At 32.5% G+C, this 16,928-nt stretch overlaps 3 protein-coding genes across 4 annotated transcripts; 2 read left to right on the forward strand and 1 right to left on the reverse strand.

Annotated features, from left to right (window-relative positions):
* Window positions 1-371: 371 nt before the first annotated feature.
* On the forward strand, window positions 372-2,814 carry LOC105793750 (uncharacterized). Its single transcript, XM_052634910.1, has 5 exons — window positions 372-596; window positions 1,650-1,758; window positions 2,077-2,168; window positions 2,238-2,294; window positions 2,392-2,814. Exons 1-5 carry the CDS (start codon window positions 372-374, stop codon window positions 2,641-2,643), a joined length of 735 nt encoding a protein of 244 aa, XP_052490870.1. The 3' UTR covers window positions 2,644-2,814.
* A 4,480-nt stretch (window positions 2,815-7,294) lies between these two features.
* LOC105792850 (calmodulin-binding receptor-like cytoplasmic kinase 3) lies at window positions 7,295-10,371 on the reverse strand. Its single transcript, XM_012621665.2, has 8 exons — window positions 10,214-10,371; window positions 9,434-9,940; window positions 9,150-9,356; window positions 8,804-9,051; window positions 8,420-8,585; window positions 8,241-8,330; window positions 7,861-8,159; window positions 7,295-7,776 (listed from the first exon to the last, which is right to left on the reverse strand). Exons 2-8 carry the CDS (start codon window positions 9,690-9,692, stop codon window positions 7,573-7,575), a joined length of 1,473 nt encoding a protein of 490 aa, XP_012477119.1. The 5' UTR covers window positions 9,693-9,940; window positions 10,214-10,371; the 3' UTR covers window positions 7,295-7,572.
* Window positions 10,372-14,153: 3,782 nt separating this feature from the next.
* Window positions 14,154-16,648, forward strand: LOC105792853 (repetitive proline-rich cell wall protein 2). Of its 2 annotated transcripts, none has more exons than XM_052634477.1 (2): window positions 14,154-14,963; window positions 15,072-15,889. In XM_052634477.1, exons 1-2 carry the CDS (start codon window positions 14,292-14,294, stop codon window positions 15,678-15,680), a joined length of 1,281 nt encoding a protein of 426 aa, XP_052490437.1. In that variant the 5' UTR covers window positions 14,154-14,291; the 3' UTR covers window positions 15,681-15,889. The 2 variants fall into 2 exon arrangements, with proteins under 2 accessions (XP_052490437.1, XP_052490436.1); XM_052634476.1 differs by adding an exon at window positions 16,402-16,648 and having other exon boundaries at window positions 14,160-15,686.
* The last annotated feature ends 280 nt before the right edge of the window (window positions 16,649-16,928 follow it).

A 16,928-nucleotide genomic window follows, 5' to 3' on the forward strand; every position in this document is an offset into this window, starting at 1 on the left:
AATAACCATTTATTATTATTTTTTAAAATACATTTATATTTTAAAAAATAAAAATGAACAAGTCCATCTTTGGACAAAAAAATGATATCAGTTTTTGTTAGGGTTTAACCTAAGAAAATAGTAGAGAGTCTCTCTGTTTTTCACTGTCATGCATAGTTGTTCCAATTTAACTAAAATTTCTGTGTTTCTCATTTAACCAAAATAACTAAAAAAATCCCCTACTAATTTAAACACTGCTTCTAAAGCTATATAAAAGCCCCAACTAAAACATAAATCATCAACAATCTTTTATGGTGATAACAAAATTTCATGTTCAAGTTTTTCAATTGACATGCATTCTCGATTCCATCTCTGAACAATCTTTACGTTGCATGGCGTCAAAAATCTGGCCATTGAACACCAAGATGCAAAGCCGTACATGCTTGTGTTCGCCCACCAAGCACCCTGGTTCCTTCAAGTGTAGCTGCCATCGGCATTCCAACGAGCCGGTTTCATCCGGTTGTCGAACCGTGCCGGTCTGTGCCGCCTTTTTGAATTATAGGGGATTGGGTTCCATCAAGAAAACGAATTTCAACACGGTGAATTTGTTGCAAATGGTGAACCCGTCGTCGAGATCGAGGGTGGACATGCAAAGGATAAGGAATTTCCATCCTAAACCTTCAAGGTTTTTTTTAAATTAATTTTTTATTCAATGCCTAAAATTAACTATAGTTATTTCCAAACATTTAGATAAGAGAATAATACACTTCACGCACTCAAATCTACGTCTTCTTGCACTGATAATAATGCCAATACCAACGGAACTAAGACTTAATCGACATAAACTTTAATTTTTAAATAGAAAGTTTTCTAGTTTAATTTTGGTTTTACCATGATGATATGAGTAATTTCATTCATTCAAACATCAATATAATATAATGATTACTAGGGTCAACACAACTCACTACAAGACACTAACTAAGTACAAAGTGTAATGAGTGATATATATATAATTCTGTTGTTGTTTGTGACATTAAAGGTTAATTTTAAAATGATTAAAAAATATAAAAATTAATATATTGTATTTTTGTGTTTTTATTTTGGTATATTTTCAATCAAATTTAATTAATAAATTTATTTTTTTAGTTTTTAGGTGAAATGGATAAAAAGAAAAAAAAGACCAAATTACACAATGTGGAAATGTTGGGGTTAAATTTTTAGAATCAATATTAAATTGACACAATATATAAATGTTAAAGGTTAAAGTTGTTATTATGCCAAATATAAAAGTTGCCACATCATTTTTACATTAGCCATTCAATACTACTGACCAAAAAAACGAAAGAAATTGGATGACTATTTTGTAACTTTTCATAATTAGATGATCAAAATGAAACTTATCAATAGTGGAGTGAAATTATATAACTTAATTATTAGGTTATAATTATATGTCCCACTATTAACTTAATTTAATTACATTATATAACTATTTAGTTTAATTTAATCACATTATATAATAATTAATTTAGTTTTTATCATATTATATTACTCACATCATATAATAATTTAATTTTGATTTAAGAATAAAATATAAATATAACATTTATTTTTTCCCCGTAGTAGTAGAATCTCTAAGGTTTTTTTTTTTTTGCTTTTTCGTTTCATTTAAGGGGGTGAATGGTTTTCAAAATGGGAGCTTCGATGTTACCGGACCTTGGAGCCGAGATACTGATGCCAGTTTGTGCGGTGATCGGCATAGCCTTTTCGCTGCTGCAATGGGTATTGGTTTCAAAGAAGCTCTCGCGGGGATTCTCCGGGAATGACGGTGCAGATTGAGAAAACGGGTTTACCGATCGCCTCATTGAAGAAGTAGTCTTGATGATCACCATATGGTTTTTGGACCTTATAATTGTTGTCGAGGAAGATCGCTTTCTAGGCTTGTCTTGAACCTTTAATGAAAGAATTGTTCTAGGGGTGTTTATGCTCGATTTTTGTTTTGAGTTTTTGTTTCCCGCACTTCGAATTCAAAGAGATTCATGGAGTTTAGTGGGAATGCCTGGTTCAACAAGGAAATGTTTTTTTAGCATTTTGGCCTAGGTGGACTAGATTATCTCGCCGAACTCCATGAACCCTTTGAGCTTGAAATTCTCTCAGGTGTCCTCGCTGGATCCCTCGTCTCTGGTGTCCAGGTAATGTTAACATGTCTTGATATTGCTTGTATCCCAAGTTACATCTTTAATGTCTTTTCCGTCTCGTAGATCGCTATCTCCGCTTCAAACACTGGTGGTGCTTGGGACAATGCTAAGTACATTGAGGTATATACATTATTTGATCGAGTCACTTTCTACAATCCATGATCGATGTTTTGAAAGTAATGGTTCTATATATACACTTGGATTTTGTTGATCACAGGCTGGTGCTTCGGAACATGCAAGAACTCTCGGTCCCAAAAGATCCAGTCCACATAAAGCGGCCATTGGTGACCCTTTAAAGGATACATCCGGTCCATCATTGAACATCCTTATCACGCTAATGGCGGTCGAATCGCTCGTCTTTTCTCCCTTCTTTGCTACACCGTGGTTCACCAATCCCAGTCTCTACCAGTTCTTCTCCAGAGATGCCATATCAAGGTTCAAACCGGGCATCGAAAAAATTTTCCCTTGAAAGGGTTCACGTACGGCGACATCAATGACGACAACAACAACAATGATGATTTCGGGCATTGATTTGTATCTATTTCATTAGGCTTTGCAGTAGTCCATGTAATGTAAATTTGAAGCTCAAATTTAGTAGTAAGCTCGGTAGTGATGGTGGGATATTATTCACAAATATTTCAAACACAATTCTTTTTTAATCCAAATTTAAATGAATAAAATATTTTCCAAAAAGTTTCAATATCTCAATATAATTATAAGAATATATATCTTTAAAAATACATATAATAAAAATAAAATATATAGTTTGAAATTAATTAATTATAATAACACATAAATACATTAGATTAATACTATTAAATTTCAAATATATAAAATTTATAAATTTTTACGCGCGTGGAAACCATAATATAAAAAAAGCAAATGCCAATTATATAAGAATTTGATCCTAATCAATGTATAATTAAATTGATCATAACCTCAATATATAAAAGAGTGACCATGTTGTATTAATTTTATAATAAATTATTATTTTTGAAAGGAATTGAGGTGTTGATGAGCTGTGTAGTATCTAGATGTAATTTTAAAAATATATTAATATTAATATAAACTTATTTTTATATATTTCTAAATTTTTAACAACAAATCAGCCCAACTCGAGGTTGAAAAAACTAAATTCAAGCCCGACAAAAAGTCGATTCATCGTTCAGCCCGTGAACACCTCCACAAAATAATATATGTTTGAGCAATTATAATCAACATTAATTTAATAAAAAATAATCAAATCGAAAATCGAAAATAAATCTAAACATTCCTACTTAAACCCAACAAATATATGAGTGTAATTTTAAGCCACATCTTAAAATCATTGCCTATTATTGTATTGAGCTACATCCACCCATCGTTGTACAAGTAAATGGCAGATTAGGCAAAATACCTAACAATTTCCAATAGAGAAAATACTATGAGTTTGGACATTTTAACAATTTAATTTAAACTTTTTAATACATTTTTAAAAATATTTACTGGGAAAAAATTAATTGTTATCTCAGCCTCATAAATTTTAGAGTAAACTGTACTAGTAGTCACCCAATTATTAATAATTTTTTTATCACTTAACTATGTAATGTTATAAAATGATCATCCAATTATTCAATTTTTTCACTAATCATTAAATGGCTAATGGAAAGACAATCGACAAAAAAATCGAATAATTGAATGATCGTTTACAACTTTCATAATAATATGACCACAAAAAACATACTAATAGTTGGGTGACTATCAGTATAGTTTACCCAAAACTTTATTCTTTACTTTGCCTCTAACTATTACCATTGTAATGTGGGTTAAGATTCACTTCATTACTTTTTCATCCATTAATATTCAATACAACAATCATCATTCAAATGTATAAGTCCCAGCTATTCAATGTGAAAATAAATTTATAAATTGTGATTAAATATGTATTAAATACTAATAAATGAAAAAGTAACGGAGTCCGTAATACCAAACCCTACATGGTACTCTTTAATTGAATAAACCAATGGCTGATAAGGGATGAACACATATACCCACTTTAGCCAAGCTTTACTAAACAAGGGTGGTGCACACTTTAGCCACAAATATTGGACTAACTATGCAAATGAAAATATAAAAATAATTTAAGTGACAAAAATAAGTTAATTTTGGTTTACTATTCATATGCATACCTTGATAATTATATAACAGAAAATGCAACATTTTTTTTTAAATAATTTATTTTTGGTGATAGTCGGAATTAATTCGAGACAAAACACATTAGATTGAAAATCGAAATATATCAAATTACAATGCCCATACATTGTGGGACTTAAATCTAAAATAATCTGGAGGAGAATCCACATACGATATTTGTGCATGGTAAGGCTCGAATATGGGCACTCAAGATCTCTGAGTGTTAGCCTTTATCAATACTACCAAAGCCTCGTTGACAATAATATTAGTGATTTTGACTATGGTCAAGGGCCGCAGGAAGGGGGAAAACAAGGCCCTGAACCCTTAAAATTGAAAAACATATATTTTTGTCCTTTAAAATGTATATAATAATAAATTTACACTTTGACCCCCTAAAAATGATAAAATTTTAATTTAATCTTTTAAAAAATTATAAAAATATTAGCTAATATGATGGTGAAATTGCATTTTAACTCTTATCAAAATTTATACATTAATTCTACCCTTCCAAAAAATTTCTAGCCTCACCCCTGGTTATGGCGATTATTAATAATAATAGGAGGACCAAATTATATCAAATCAAAAGTGTATGGACGAAACATCTACATTTAAGCATAGTACAAGAATGAAAACTATAATTTTATGGATTATTAATTAATAGTTTTAATGAGTTAAAAACTTAATTATCAGTATATCAAATAATTATTATACTAGAAATTCTATCATATACATATGTGTGTGAAAACCATAGATTTAGAATATAGGTATGTGTTTAAAATAACATAAAATAAACAATGAAACATATGGTTCAAACTAATTATAATACATTAAATATGTACGATAAAAAATAAAAATTAGATTAAATTATGAATAAAACCACATTTAAACATATAAATACATCACATAAATTATACCATATTATATTTATGGAATTGAGGACTTTTAATTTTAGTGCACGTGGTCTACACATGACTTGAACATCATAGGGTTTGTTTTATAGCTTTAAATAATGGGTTTACGTAAATAGGGACTGGAACGTAACTACGTAAGGCTCTTAAATTTTGAAAAATTGTCATTAAGTCCTTTAGTTTTTTAAATTTTACTATACCTTCTAAAGTTTTTAAATTGTCAATTAAGCTTTTAAAACTTTTTGAAAATTTTAATTGAACTTTATAAAATTTACTGCTAAATTTCTCATTAATTTACTCAAAATTTTTAAAAATTTTAATTAAACCCTCAAAATTTTTGAAAATTTTATTTATATCCTCCAGAATTTGATGCAACTTGCCTTGTAACATAATCTGATTAAATCTAAATTTCAATTTGTGGTTTTATATTTCACCTTTTGTCAACTTGCCTTGTAACAAAATTCAACTGCGAAAGTAATAATAAAAATATTTTAAAATTATAAAATTTAGTTCAATCAATTTTTTAGCTCGGTTTAACTAGTTCATGAGTTAATCAACTTTTTTTATCTCTTCTCAATCGATTTTCGATCTAACTGATCCAATCAACGTACTATATGAATATAGAAATTTATCACCATTCATATTATATGAAATTTTATATGTGAAAGTTAGTATAATTTTGTAATATCTAAAACACAAAAAATTTAAAATTTTTGTCAAAAATTTAAAAGTGGTTTGCAATATTTGTCTTTGGGTTAATTTAACCAATTGTCCCTAGAGTATTACTTAGATTTCAAATTAGTCCTTAAACTTTAAAATATTTTAATTGAATCCTTAAAGTATTGGTATTGTACCAATCATATCATTATGTCAACTTAGCCGTTAATTTAGATGTTGATTACTAGTTTGGATTTGACATAGAGCATATTTAAAATACATGCAACAAATTATAAACACGTGTATGCTTACCACATAAACATATTGGATATGAAAAACAAACAAGATAAAAGAATTTAGAAGAGTATTTTTTTTAATTTAAAAAAATCAAATCCAAGTTATTGACGTGATAGTCACACAGATGTTTACAATTTAACCCACATATTTTAATTATGCTCCACGTCAAATTTGAACTAACATTAACTCCCAAGCTAAAGACTAGGCTAATTGAAGGGCATATTTGATACGATATCAATACTTTCAAGATTCAATTAAAATATTTCAAAGTTTAAAAACCAATTTAAGATCTAAGAAATTACTACAATGTGTCATATTCATGTTAATTTTCGTATAATTTCATACTTTGTGTAATATCTTGTTTCACATATCAAATTTTATATATTTCACTTCTATTATTTCATCCACATATTTTTCAAGTTTAACAATTTAATCCTCATCATCATAAAAATTTCATATTTTCCACAATTTCACTTTTACAATATTATATGCATATATCATCATTTCATGACATATTTATTAAATTTTATCATAATTTCCTTATTCACATATTAAATTGCTTCACACTTAAATTTTTAATATATTTTTAATTTAGCCCTATTACCATGTAATTTATTTTTACTAATATCTCATTTCATATAACAAATTTTCATGCATATCACTTCTCTTGTTTCAATTATAAATTCTACAAAATTTACAATTTAATCCTTAACATCATAAAATTCATTATTTATTATAATTTCACATTAACATCACATTGTAATCAGTTTACTAATATTTTCAGTATATCTACCAAACAACAAAAAATATTTATACATATTCATCCGAACACCAAAAAATATATTAACTTTTCTAGAAAAGTCATTTTCCAAAAATCAATTTCGAAATTCAATTTCAATGAAACAAATGGAACTTAAAAAGATTTGAATACAAATATAAAACCCGAAGAATAAGTTTAAAATGGGCTGGGCCTATTTAATCCGAGTCCATTTTCGGGTTTTAAAGAGAAAAAAAATACCCGCATCCAAAACTTGTATCCTAAACATTTCAGACACGGGTATATGAGGATACGACCCTCCAAATACGTAGAAAAACTTTGAATATATATAAATAAAATTGAACTGGAAAAAGTGAAGCCTCTAAATCATACAGGTGAGTAAATATATCTACATATTTACTTTTTAAGCTTAGCCACAAATGACACTCTGAGATACTTGAAGCAAGAAAACCAGGCAAAAGTTCCATCACAGCTTCCGGCTAAATACGAATTCCGGTTTTTACAGAAAAGCTTGAACCGAGGGCAGAACAAATTAACAATCAAGGGGAGAGAAGACTACTTTCAAAGCCTCTCTTTGTGCTTAGCCTCATCTCGAACTCCGACGATAGTCGGCTCTTATTGCCCACAAATGTTCTACCACGAATTTCATCTCCGGCCGATCGTGTCTTATGGGTGCTGCACATTGAAATGCCAATGCAAACATCTTCACTATTATCTCCGCATCAACAGCTTCTTCCATCATAGGATCCACTAGTTCCACGGCTTGTCCTTCGTTAAACTTACGGAATGCCTATATGACAATAAAACCATTAATGATGTGAATAACAACCTCGGGTTTTTGGAACTTAATGATTTGAATGCAATGAAAGTTTACCCATCTAAGTGTGATGCGCTCTTCAACAGGTCTCCTTAGATCCACAGGACGACGGCCGGACAGAATTTCGATAAGTAAAATCCCAAATGAGTACACATCACTCTTGGTCGTGAGTTGATAGGTTTTCATGTACTCGGGATCAAGGTAACCAACCGTTCCTTTCACTTTGGTTGAAATATGTGTTTGGTCCGAATCCATGGGACCAAGTCTCGCGAATCCAAAATCAGCCACTTTGGCTCTCATGCTTTCCGTAAGAAGAATGTTGGACGACTTCACATCTCGATGAATAATTTGCTTCTCTGATTCACGATAAAGAACGACATTGCTTAGAAATAAAGGAGTAAGGCCAAAACCAGCTAATTCTGCAAGTTTTATCTTACCTGCATAAAGATGGAGATAGGTAAGGCCATGAGCAACATCAATGGCAATTTCAAGTCGCTGATTGAAATCCAAGATTTTGCCGCGTTGACCTGCCAAGGAATAGTAGCAGTTACCGTTTGTAAGATTTGAGCAATATCGTTGAAAAATTGGCAGTTATTATGGTCTTAAGAGAGCTTACCATCCAAATGATCTCTTAGAGTACCATTCGGTACATATTCCGTAATAATAAGCCGTTCATTTCCTTTATCGACATAACCAAGAAGCCTCACAAGGTTCCTATGATCAATCTTGGATAGAAGTTCAACTTCACTGCTGAATTCAGTTTGCAGATTCTCGAAATGTTCCTAGACAATATTCTATGTCAACCGAAACAGCACGATCGGAAAAATAAGATGGGTTTAAACCTTAATCACAAAAAGAAGCACTACAAAAGAAAGAAGCCAAGAATTTAATTTAAGCCAGTTCCAAGTCCATCACCGATAAAGACAGTTAACATGTCAATGTATCCGAGAATCCTTCAGAAAACCAGTTTCAAAACTACTCTACTAGTGGGTTTACTTACCTTCTTTGCTCGTTTAATGGCAACCACCTGACCGGAATCTAGCTGAGCCCTGTAGACAGTTCCGAACCCCCCTTCACCTATCTGTAGAGCTGGTGAGAAATTACGGGTAGCTTTGGTGACCTGTGCTAGATTGAGATGCACTGACCCAGTTCTATTGAGGTTTGGAGACACTGAGAATACTGAAGAAGTAGGAGGAACCTTTTCATGAGGAACATAAATATTCACATCTAAAGGGGACGTCGAATCACCTGCAAGAACAGAACCATTTGTTTATGCCACATTAACAGAGAAGCTAAATTAATGCCAAAATGGACAAGATGCACGGCTTAGGTAAGTTAAGACTCACTTGAATTCGGCTCCTTTTTAAGAACAGTAGAGGCGGTTTCTCTCTTTTTCCTATAAACACATGGGCAGATAAAAACACAACATGTCAAAACAATTCCCGATGCTGCTATCCCGACTTTGGACGAGGCTGAATATTTCTTCCCCTCCGGATTATCATCTTTCTTCTTTTGCTCCCGCAAGAATTTTCTTCTTACCACGGACAATTCAACTGGAAAAAAATCCGGAATTTACTTCTATCAAGCACTAAACATTTCGTAAACCCGAAACACGTATTACAGTGCATACCTGATGAAAGGTCCAACCCACAATAATCAGTTCCGATATAACCTTCAAACGCACAATGCTCTGCATGGTGAAACTGCAGGGCCTTACAGAACAGAACTTTATCTACCAGATTACCATTCAAATAAAACAGTACACGACCGAATGAATTCGAATACTCTAAGCGATCAGTGCCGCAAATCTTCGACTTTACTTCGAGACCGGAAGCAAAGGATCTCGATACTTGCATGAACAACAGTAGACTAAACATAAAAGCAGTCATTCTCAATGAATTAACGCACTCAAACTTCCATAAAAGAAACCCGAATTACTAACGAATCAACGATTATTCGGATCAATACAGTAATATAAACCCTAGTAAGCTTTGATTCAAAGGTTATCAAACAAAAAAGCTCAAAAAATTGAAGCTTATAGTATCTCCAACTCAACAAATTAACAAAGAACAAGTAAAAAATTGGACCAAAAATCTTGAAATTTGAATTGATTGAATCAACAAGAACAGTGAAACCCCTGCAAAAAAGTTCAACTCAAAGTTATAAACTTTATGATAAAAGGGAAAAAAAAAACCTTTTTAGCCGAAAACTAAAAAATGAAGGTCCCATAGTTCTTGGAGACAAATTCAACCTTTCTAAAAACCCTAAAAGAATACACAACAGATGAAAAGAATCAAAACGACCCAGTTCACCAAATTGAGAAATGAAACAGACCCAGATAGCAAAAACGTATAAAAACCTCAAAAGAATCGGAAAAAAAAAACCATAGAAATGTGGCAGGAAACCGAACCTGAAAAAGTGACAAAAGGCGGCCAGTTATTTAAGGTCGTTGATGGTGTAAGTATATATGTATGTATGTAATTGCAGTCGTTGAACCGAACCTGACTTTGCCTTTGACAAGGAAGAAAGAATATATGGCGTGGGGTTTTGAGATTTGACGATTCGCATGGCTGTAAAATAGATTTTTTTTTTGATATTTAGTCCTTCAATTGGTAATTGTCTTCAATTTCATCTTTTAACTTATTTTTTGAGTCTATATTAATCTTGAAACTTGAAAATTTTTTTAATTTGGTCCTAGGGTTCTAAATTAACCGAGCTTAAATAAATGGGCCTCTATTAACGCTATTTTATATACTTTTACACTTGTTCGTGTTCAATTCGTGTTTGTTAATAATTTCAAAATTTTTGTTTATGTTCATTTATTTAAAATTACACGTGTTCATGTTCGTTTGTTTAACTTAAACGAACACAAACATATTCATTTGTTTGTATACTTTAGTTCATGTTAGTCTCAAAGCTTGACGATTTTTCTCAATTTGATCCCTGAACTTGGATTCCGATAAGATTTGATGACAACAGAGTGCCACATCGTCTCCTAAATTTTTTTGAATATATATAATTTGGAAAATACAAGAAAATTTAAAATTTATATTTAAAAAAATTATGCGATGATATGGTATAATCTTAGAGTGTCATGTCATTATACTTTAACGGAAGTCATTATACTTTAACGGAATTCAAGTTTAGAGATCAAATGGGTTCATATTTTTTATTTTTATTTTTTAATTTTAAAATACTTTTAAAATAATTTTTTTTATTTTTAAATTTTAAAATAATTTTTTAATGTTTATTTTAAAAATGGGCCGTGTCGGGCTCGGGCCTAGGAGGCAGGCCAAAAATTTTTCCGAACCCGGCTCGGCCCATTGACAGGTCTAGTATGAAGTTAGAAAGGTGAAATTCTGCTACTACTCATCGTAATGTATGTAAGTTATGGATTTAACCATTAATTTTATTTTGGTCAATTTTAATCCTATATTTTTCGAATTTTATAATTTCAATTTTAACCCAATGGTAGTAATTAGATGCATTTGGTTAAATTCGATATTAGTCATATACTATTTGTAAAGTTGTATATTTAGTCTATATTCTTTAATTTGATTATTTTTAATCCTTATACTTTTCAAATTTAAAATTTCAGTCTTCATGCAAGCATCAACCATTAAATTCATTAACCAACTTTTTTGCGAGTAATACGTGAAAACATCAAGTTTACATGATTTTATAATGTGATAATAGTTTAACATATAAGGTTTTGGAAATACTAGATTTTAAAGAATTTAACTGCTACGGTTTGGACAGGACTGAAATAAAAAACTAAAAATGACCAAATTAAAGTGCAAAGGCTAAATCTACAGCTTCTGTGTAGACCTGTTCATGGGTTGGGTCACCCGGCCTGGCTCAAAGGCCCACCCGAAATGTGGGAGGGTTTGGGCAAAAATATAGGCCCGAAAAATGGGTTTGGACAAAAAAGGCCCGTTTAAAAAATGGGTCGGGCCTTGGGTAAGACATTTTTGGCCTAGGCCCGGCCTGAATTCATTAAAGGACAAAAAATCTATTTTTTTAATATTATTTTCTGATTGTTTTCTCCCTATTTTGCTACCATTTTACTATTATGTTGCTACTATTTTGTTGTTATTGTTTGGATATTGTATAAAACTTATTTTATTGTTAATTTTTGTTATTATTTTAGAGGCATTTGCTTGTTAAGTTGCATCTATCTTAGTATTATTTAAGTATACATGTTTTTTAAAATTTATTTTTAATTTGTTGAGAAATATTTATTTTGATGTTTTTAGTATTTTTGATGTATTATATATATTTTAAAGTATATAAAAATTAATATAAAAATTAAAATGGGCGGGCCAGGTCGGGCGAGCTTAGGCAAATTTTTTGATTCATTTTTTGAGATGGGCCCGGGCCTAATAAATAGGCCTAAATTTTTAATTGGGCCCGACCTGGTCCATGCACACCTCTACTTCTGTGTAATCTATAAGCTAATAACAAAATTTAATCGAAAAAAAAATAGCCAATGGACACATCACATGAGAGAAAGGAAATGGAGAAGAAACAAATAAGGTTAGGCAAATGGCTATCCTTCCTTTTTCTCCCTTAAAACAATATCTCTTTATCCATGTATCCCATTCATGGACTCACTCTCAACCCACAAATAACAATTACAAGATTTCTCCATTTTTTTTCCATTTATTTGCTTTTGATAGATTATAGAATAAAAAGAATGGTATATGTGTTATATTTTTTTATTTTCTTTTTATGTTATAATTGTAACAAAAATGATGTAAATCGTCAATGAGACATCAATTTAATGACAATATTAAAATTCTAGTAATTGTAAAATTTTAGATTCGAGTTCTACCCATGTAAATGTATATGGGTTCTCGTTCAAATTTATTCTATCTAAGAGCTAGATAGTTTGTCTGACTCAACCTTGGTCGACTTAGATTTGGACGAGAAAATTTTAATTTGAAGCCAATCCTATAGGCTCAAATTATAATTTATTAAATAAGAGTTAACTTTTATTTTAATTTAATTTAAAAATTTATAAAAATTGATAGATATTTTCATTATTAGTACTAAATAAAGAATAAGTTCGGATTGATTGTAAATAAATAAAATATTATAGCGTTTATAGGTGTGAATTAAACACTTATTTTATTATTTATTTCATATTAATTTTATTTTTCGTATTTTTTATTATTATTTTATCTCAAAATTACTAAACTGAACTCTCACCTATTCCCCACCATCTCTTTCAGTCCAACCATCATTTCACATGCTTTTGCCTTTTCTCTTGCAATTCCTTTAGGATATGTATACCTTTTTCTCTTCGTCCTTCTCTCTCACGACAAAGGTACACCCATTCTTTGTTTCTTGCATATGGTACGTTATATGGTTAGAAATTACAAAAGAACTCACTCTTTTCGGTAAAAATTAAGATATTTTTCATGTTTATTTTATAATATATGAAAATTAATTTTTTGAAGTTTTTCGACAGTATCATCTTTAAAATTCAAACATGAATTATCTTTCTGAAACACTTTATGATCACAACAGTACGTTTGATACGTACAAACAAATCTCACTAAGAAGTATAATTCTTTTCATATGTATACTATCATGGTACAAAAATTCCTACACAATATTTAGCTAAAAGGAAAATGCCCAATTAGATCCATTAGTTCTAAATATATTAGCTAAAATACAAAATATATGGGAAAAGAAGGACCAATAAAAGAAAAGGTTAGAGACTATGCTATTGTGGTATACAACTGGGGACCAAAAGTGACAAAAAGGTGTAACATTTTCCTACTTGAGTGCAGTAATATCATCTAAAAATTTTGATAAAATCTATATATTCTAATAAAATATAGTTAATGTTAAAAGCATATGCCAAATTGACAAGTTGATAAATAATTGGAAATTTTAATAGTATTAAATTGGACCAATATAAATATTGAGTACTTGGTCAATAAAATTGTTATCTCCATAGGTCCGAGGTTATATCATTAAACTACCTCGATAAGATTGTTGTTACTCGCCGTTAATCAATCAATCGAGTTACATTGTTGAACTAACAAATGACGATTAAATGACAAAGCTACCAATCAAGGAAAGCTCTAAGCCTTTCCCTCGACCTGTTTCACTCAGCTCTCTTACTCCCTATTGTTTCTCCATTGACGACTGGAGTGAAATCACGAAACAACCTACATCCATATTTACCCCACAATAGATCATACGAAACTAAAAGATAAAAGAAAAACTATGTACGAATGGTGGCCAATCTTTTTCCAAAGTTATAAAAGCAAAGGCGTATGTAGATTTTGGCATTGCCAACTAGCAAAGTTTGGCTGTTGTTGGCTTTGGAGACGTATAGCTCATACAAGTTCACGTGATCTCCTTTCTTTAAGGGTTTTTAATTTTTGTTTTCTTTCTATTTCACTCACTACATATAATTTCTCTATATCTATATATATTTCCTACTTCATTGCAGATAGATTTACACATTAGCAATGGATTCCACTAAAATCTCAGCTCTTCTTTTCATTTGCATGCTTTTCATTTCCTCAGCTACTCCAGCTCTTGGTTGTCGTTCATGTCGTAAAGCACATCCCAAGGCTAAGCCTATTAAAAAGCCCCATCCTGTTAAACCCCCAATCCATGTAAAACCACCAGTTACAGTCCCTCCGGTCACTGTCCCACCAGTGACAGTCCCACCAGTGACAGTCCCTCCAATAGTAAAACCACCAGTTACAGTCCCACCAGTGACTGTTCCTCCTGTGAAGCCACCAGTTGAACTCCCTCCGATTGCAAAACCACCCATTACAGTCCCACCAGTGACTGTTCCTCCTGTAAAGCCACCTGTTGATCTCCCTCCAATTGCTAAGCCACCCATTACGGTTCCACCAGTGACAGTCCCTCCAGTGACTGTTCCTCCTGTAAAGCCACCTGTTGATCTCCCTCCAATTGCAAAGCCACCCATTACAGTTCCACCAGTGACTGTTCCTCCTGTGAAGCCACCAGTTGATCTCCCTCCGGTGACTGTTCCTCCTGTGAAGCCACCAGTTGATCTCCCTCCGGTGACTGTTCCTCCTGTGAAGCCACCAGTTGAGCTCCCTCCAATTGCAAAGCCACCCATTACAGTCCCACCAGTGACTGTTCCTCCTGTGAAGCCACCAGTTGACCTCCCCCCAATTGCAAAACCGCCCATCACAGTCCCTCCAGTGACCCTCCCAGTCCCTCCAGTTACTGTCCCTCCAGTGACTGTTCCTCCTGTAAAGCCACCAGTTGACCTCCCTCCAATTGCAAAACCACCCATCACAGTCCCACCAGTGACTGTTCCTCCTGTGAAGCCACCAGTTGACCTCCCTCCAATTGCGAAACCACCCATCACAGTCCCTCCGGTGACAGTCCCAGTCCCTCCAGTTACTGTCCCTCCAGTGACTGTTCCTCCCGTAAAGCCACCAGTTGACCTCCCTCCAATTGCAAAACCACCCATCACAGTCCCACCAGTGACCGTCCCAGTCCCACCAGTGACTGTTCCTCCTGTGAAACCACCTATCAACCTCCCCCCAGTAACAGTGCCACCAGTTACTAGCCCACCAAGTGGGAAACCCTGCCCACCTCCACCATCAACCAAGGCCACTTGCCCCATCGACACACTGAAGTTGGGTGCTTGTGTGGACCTACTAGGAGGGGCTGTCCACGTTGGTGTCGGTGACCCTGTCGTAAATGCATGCTGCCCGGTCCTTAAGGGACTCGTTGAACTCGAAGCTGCTGTGTGCTTATGCACCACCCTCAAGCTCAAACTCCTCAATCTCAAGATTTATGCACCCATTGCTCTTCAGCTTCTCATCAGTTGTGGGAAAACTCCCCCTCCCGGTTACACTTGCTCTCTCTAGACCTAAGTTAAGCACTTTCATCACTTCATCACTTCATCACACACACACTGTGTGTACATACGTATTCATGCATGCTTTTCTTTAGGTTGGATTTTCCCACTAGAATGCAAATAGGTCAAATTCAGTTTTTAGTTCCTATACAATGCTCAAATTTAAGATTTAGTCACCGTATTTTTATTTGATATAATTTAATCACTTTATTTTTATAATTGTTATTAGTTAGTCCAAATAATTAATATTATTAACTATTTCGATTAAAATGATGATGTGAATTTTTCTTGAAAACACTTCTTCCAACAACAACAAAAAATTCATGTCAGCGTGATGAGTTGGAAGAGATATTCCATAACATTGTTTAATTTGAAATGGATAACAATGTTACTGTTTGGATTAAGTAATGACATTATAAAAATAAGTAAATTGAAATATGCCAAATTAAAGTATAGTGACACACCAACAAGTGTTGGATACAGTGATAAAATATATTGTACTCTCAAAAAGAGAAATCAGGTTTAAATTTTAGAGGCGACGTTATTAGGAGAGACAACACAAGCCCTGAAAGCAGCTGTCTTCATGGACCACAAAATGAAAATCGAAGATAACTTGATTTATATAAAAGAAAGACTAAATCCTAAATTTAAACTTTGTAGAGGGACCAAAATCAGAATTTGACCTTAAAAATACAATACTCATTGAATTCCATGTCGTACGGATTTTGCAGGTTGGTAGGTTCTTATGACGAAATAGGACAAATGAGAGGGAGTCACCATTTTATCAATTGAATTGGAAAGCTATGCTGGCTAGGCTCTTATTTTTAATACCAATTCTTTTTTTTTTTAGTTATTTTTAAAGATTATTGCAGGTGTGTTTTTTTATTATTATTATAAAAAACAGTGTTATTTCGTATCAGTTAACTCTTGAATTATTTGTAATTTTATATTTAAATGAATGTTTTGAGTTGTTGCTAATTGATTTTTAGTCAAATGCTTAAGATTGTATCGATACATCCTATACATGTTATTCATATAGCACGATATTACTTGGGCTGCTGTGAACATCCTTTCGGGGATCGGTAGGATTGGAGGTTTACTGGATAACTCGAGTAGCAAAATTCTTATACCTTTTTTTAAGAACATTGGTGAAACTGAGCTTGCGACGCTGTCAAGGAGGTTTTGTACATATTTAAAGCTTCGTTATGGTTTCAGTCGCATGAGTTGATGGTGGAATCAGACTGCTCAAATGTAGTTA

This window comes from Gossypium raimondii, chromosome 8 (genome assembly GCF_025698545.1).
Source record: "Gossypium raimondii isolate GPD5lz chromosome 8, ASM2569854v1, whole genome shotgun sequence".
NCBI classification, from domain to species: Eukaryota; Viridiplantae; Streptophyta; class Magnoliopsida; order Malvales; family Malvaceae; genus Gossypium; species Gossypium raimondii.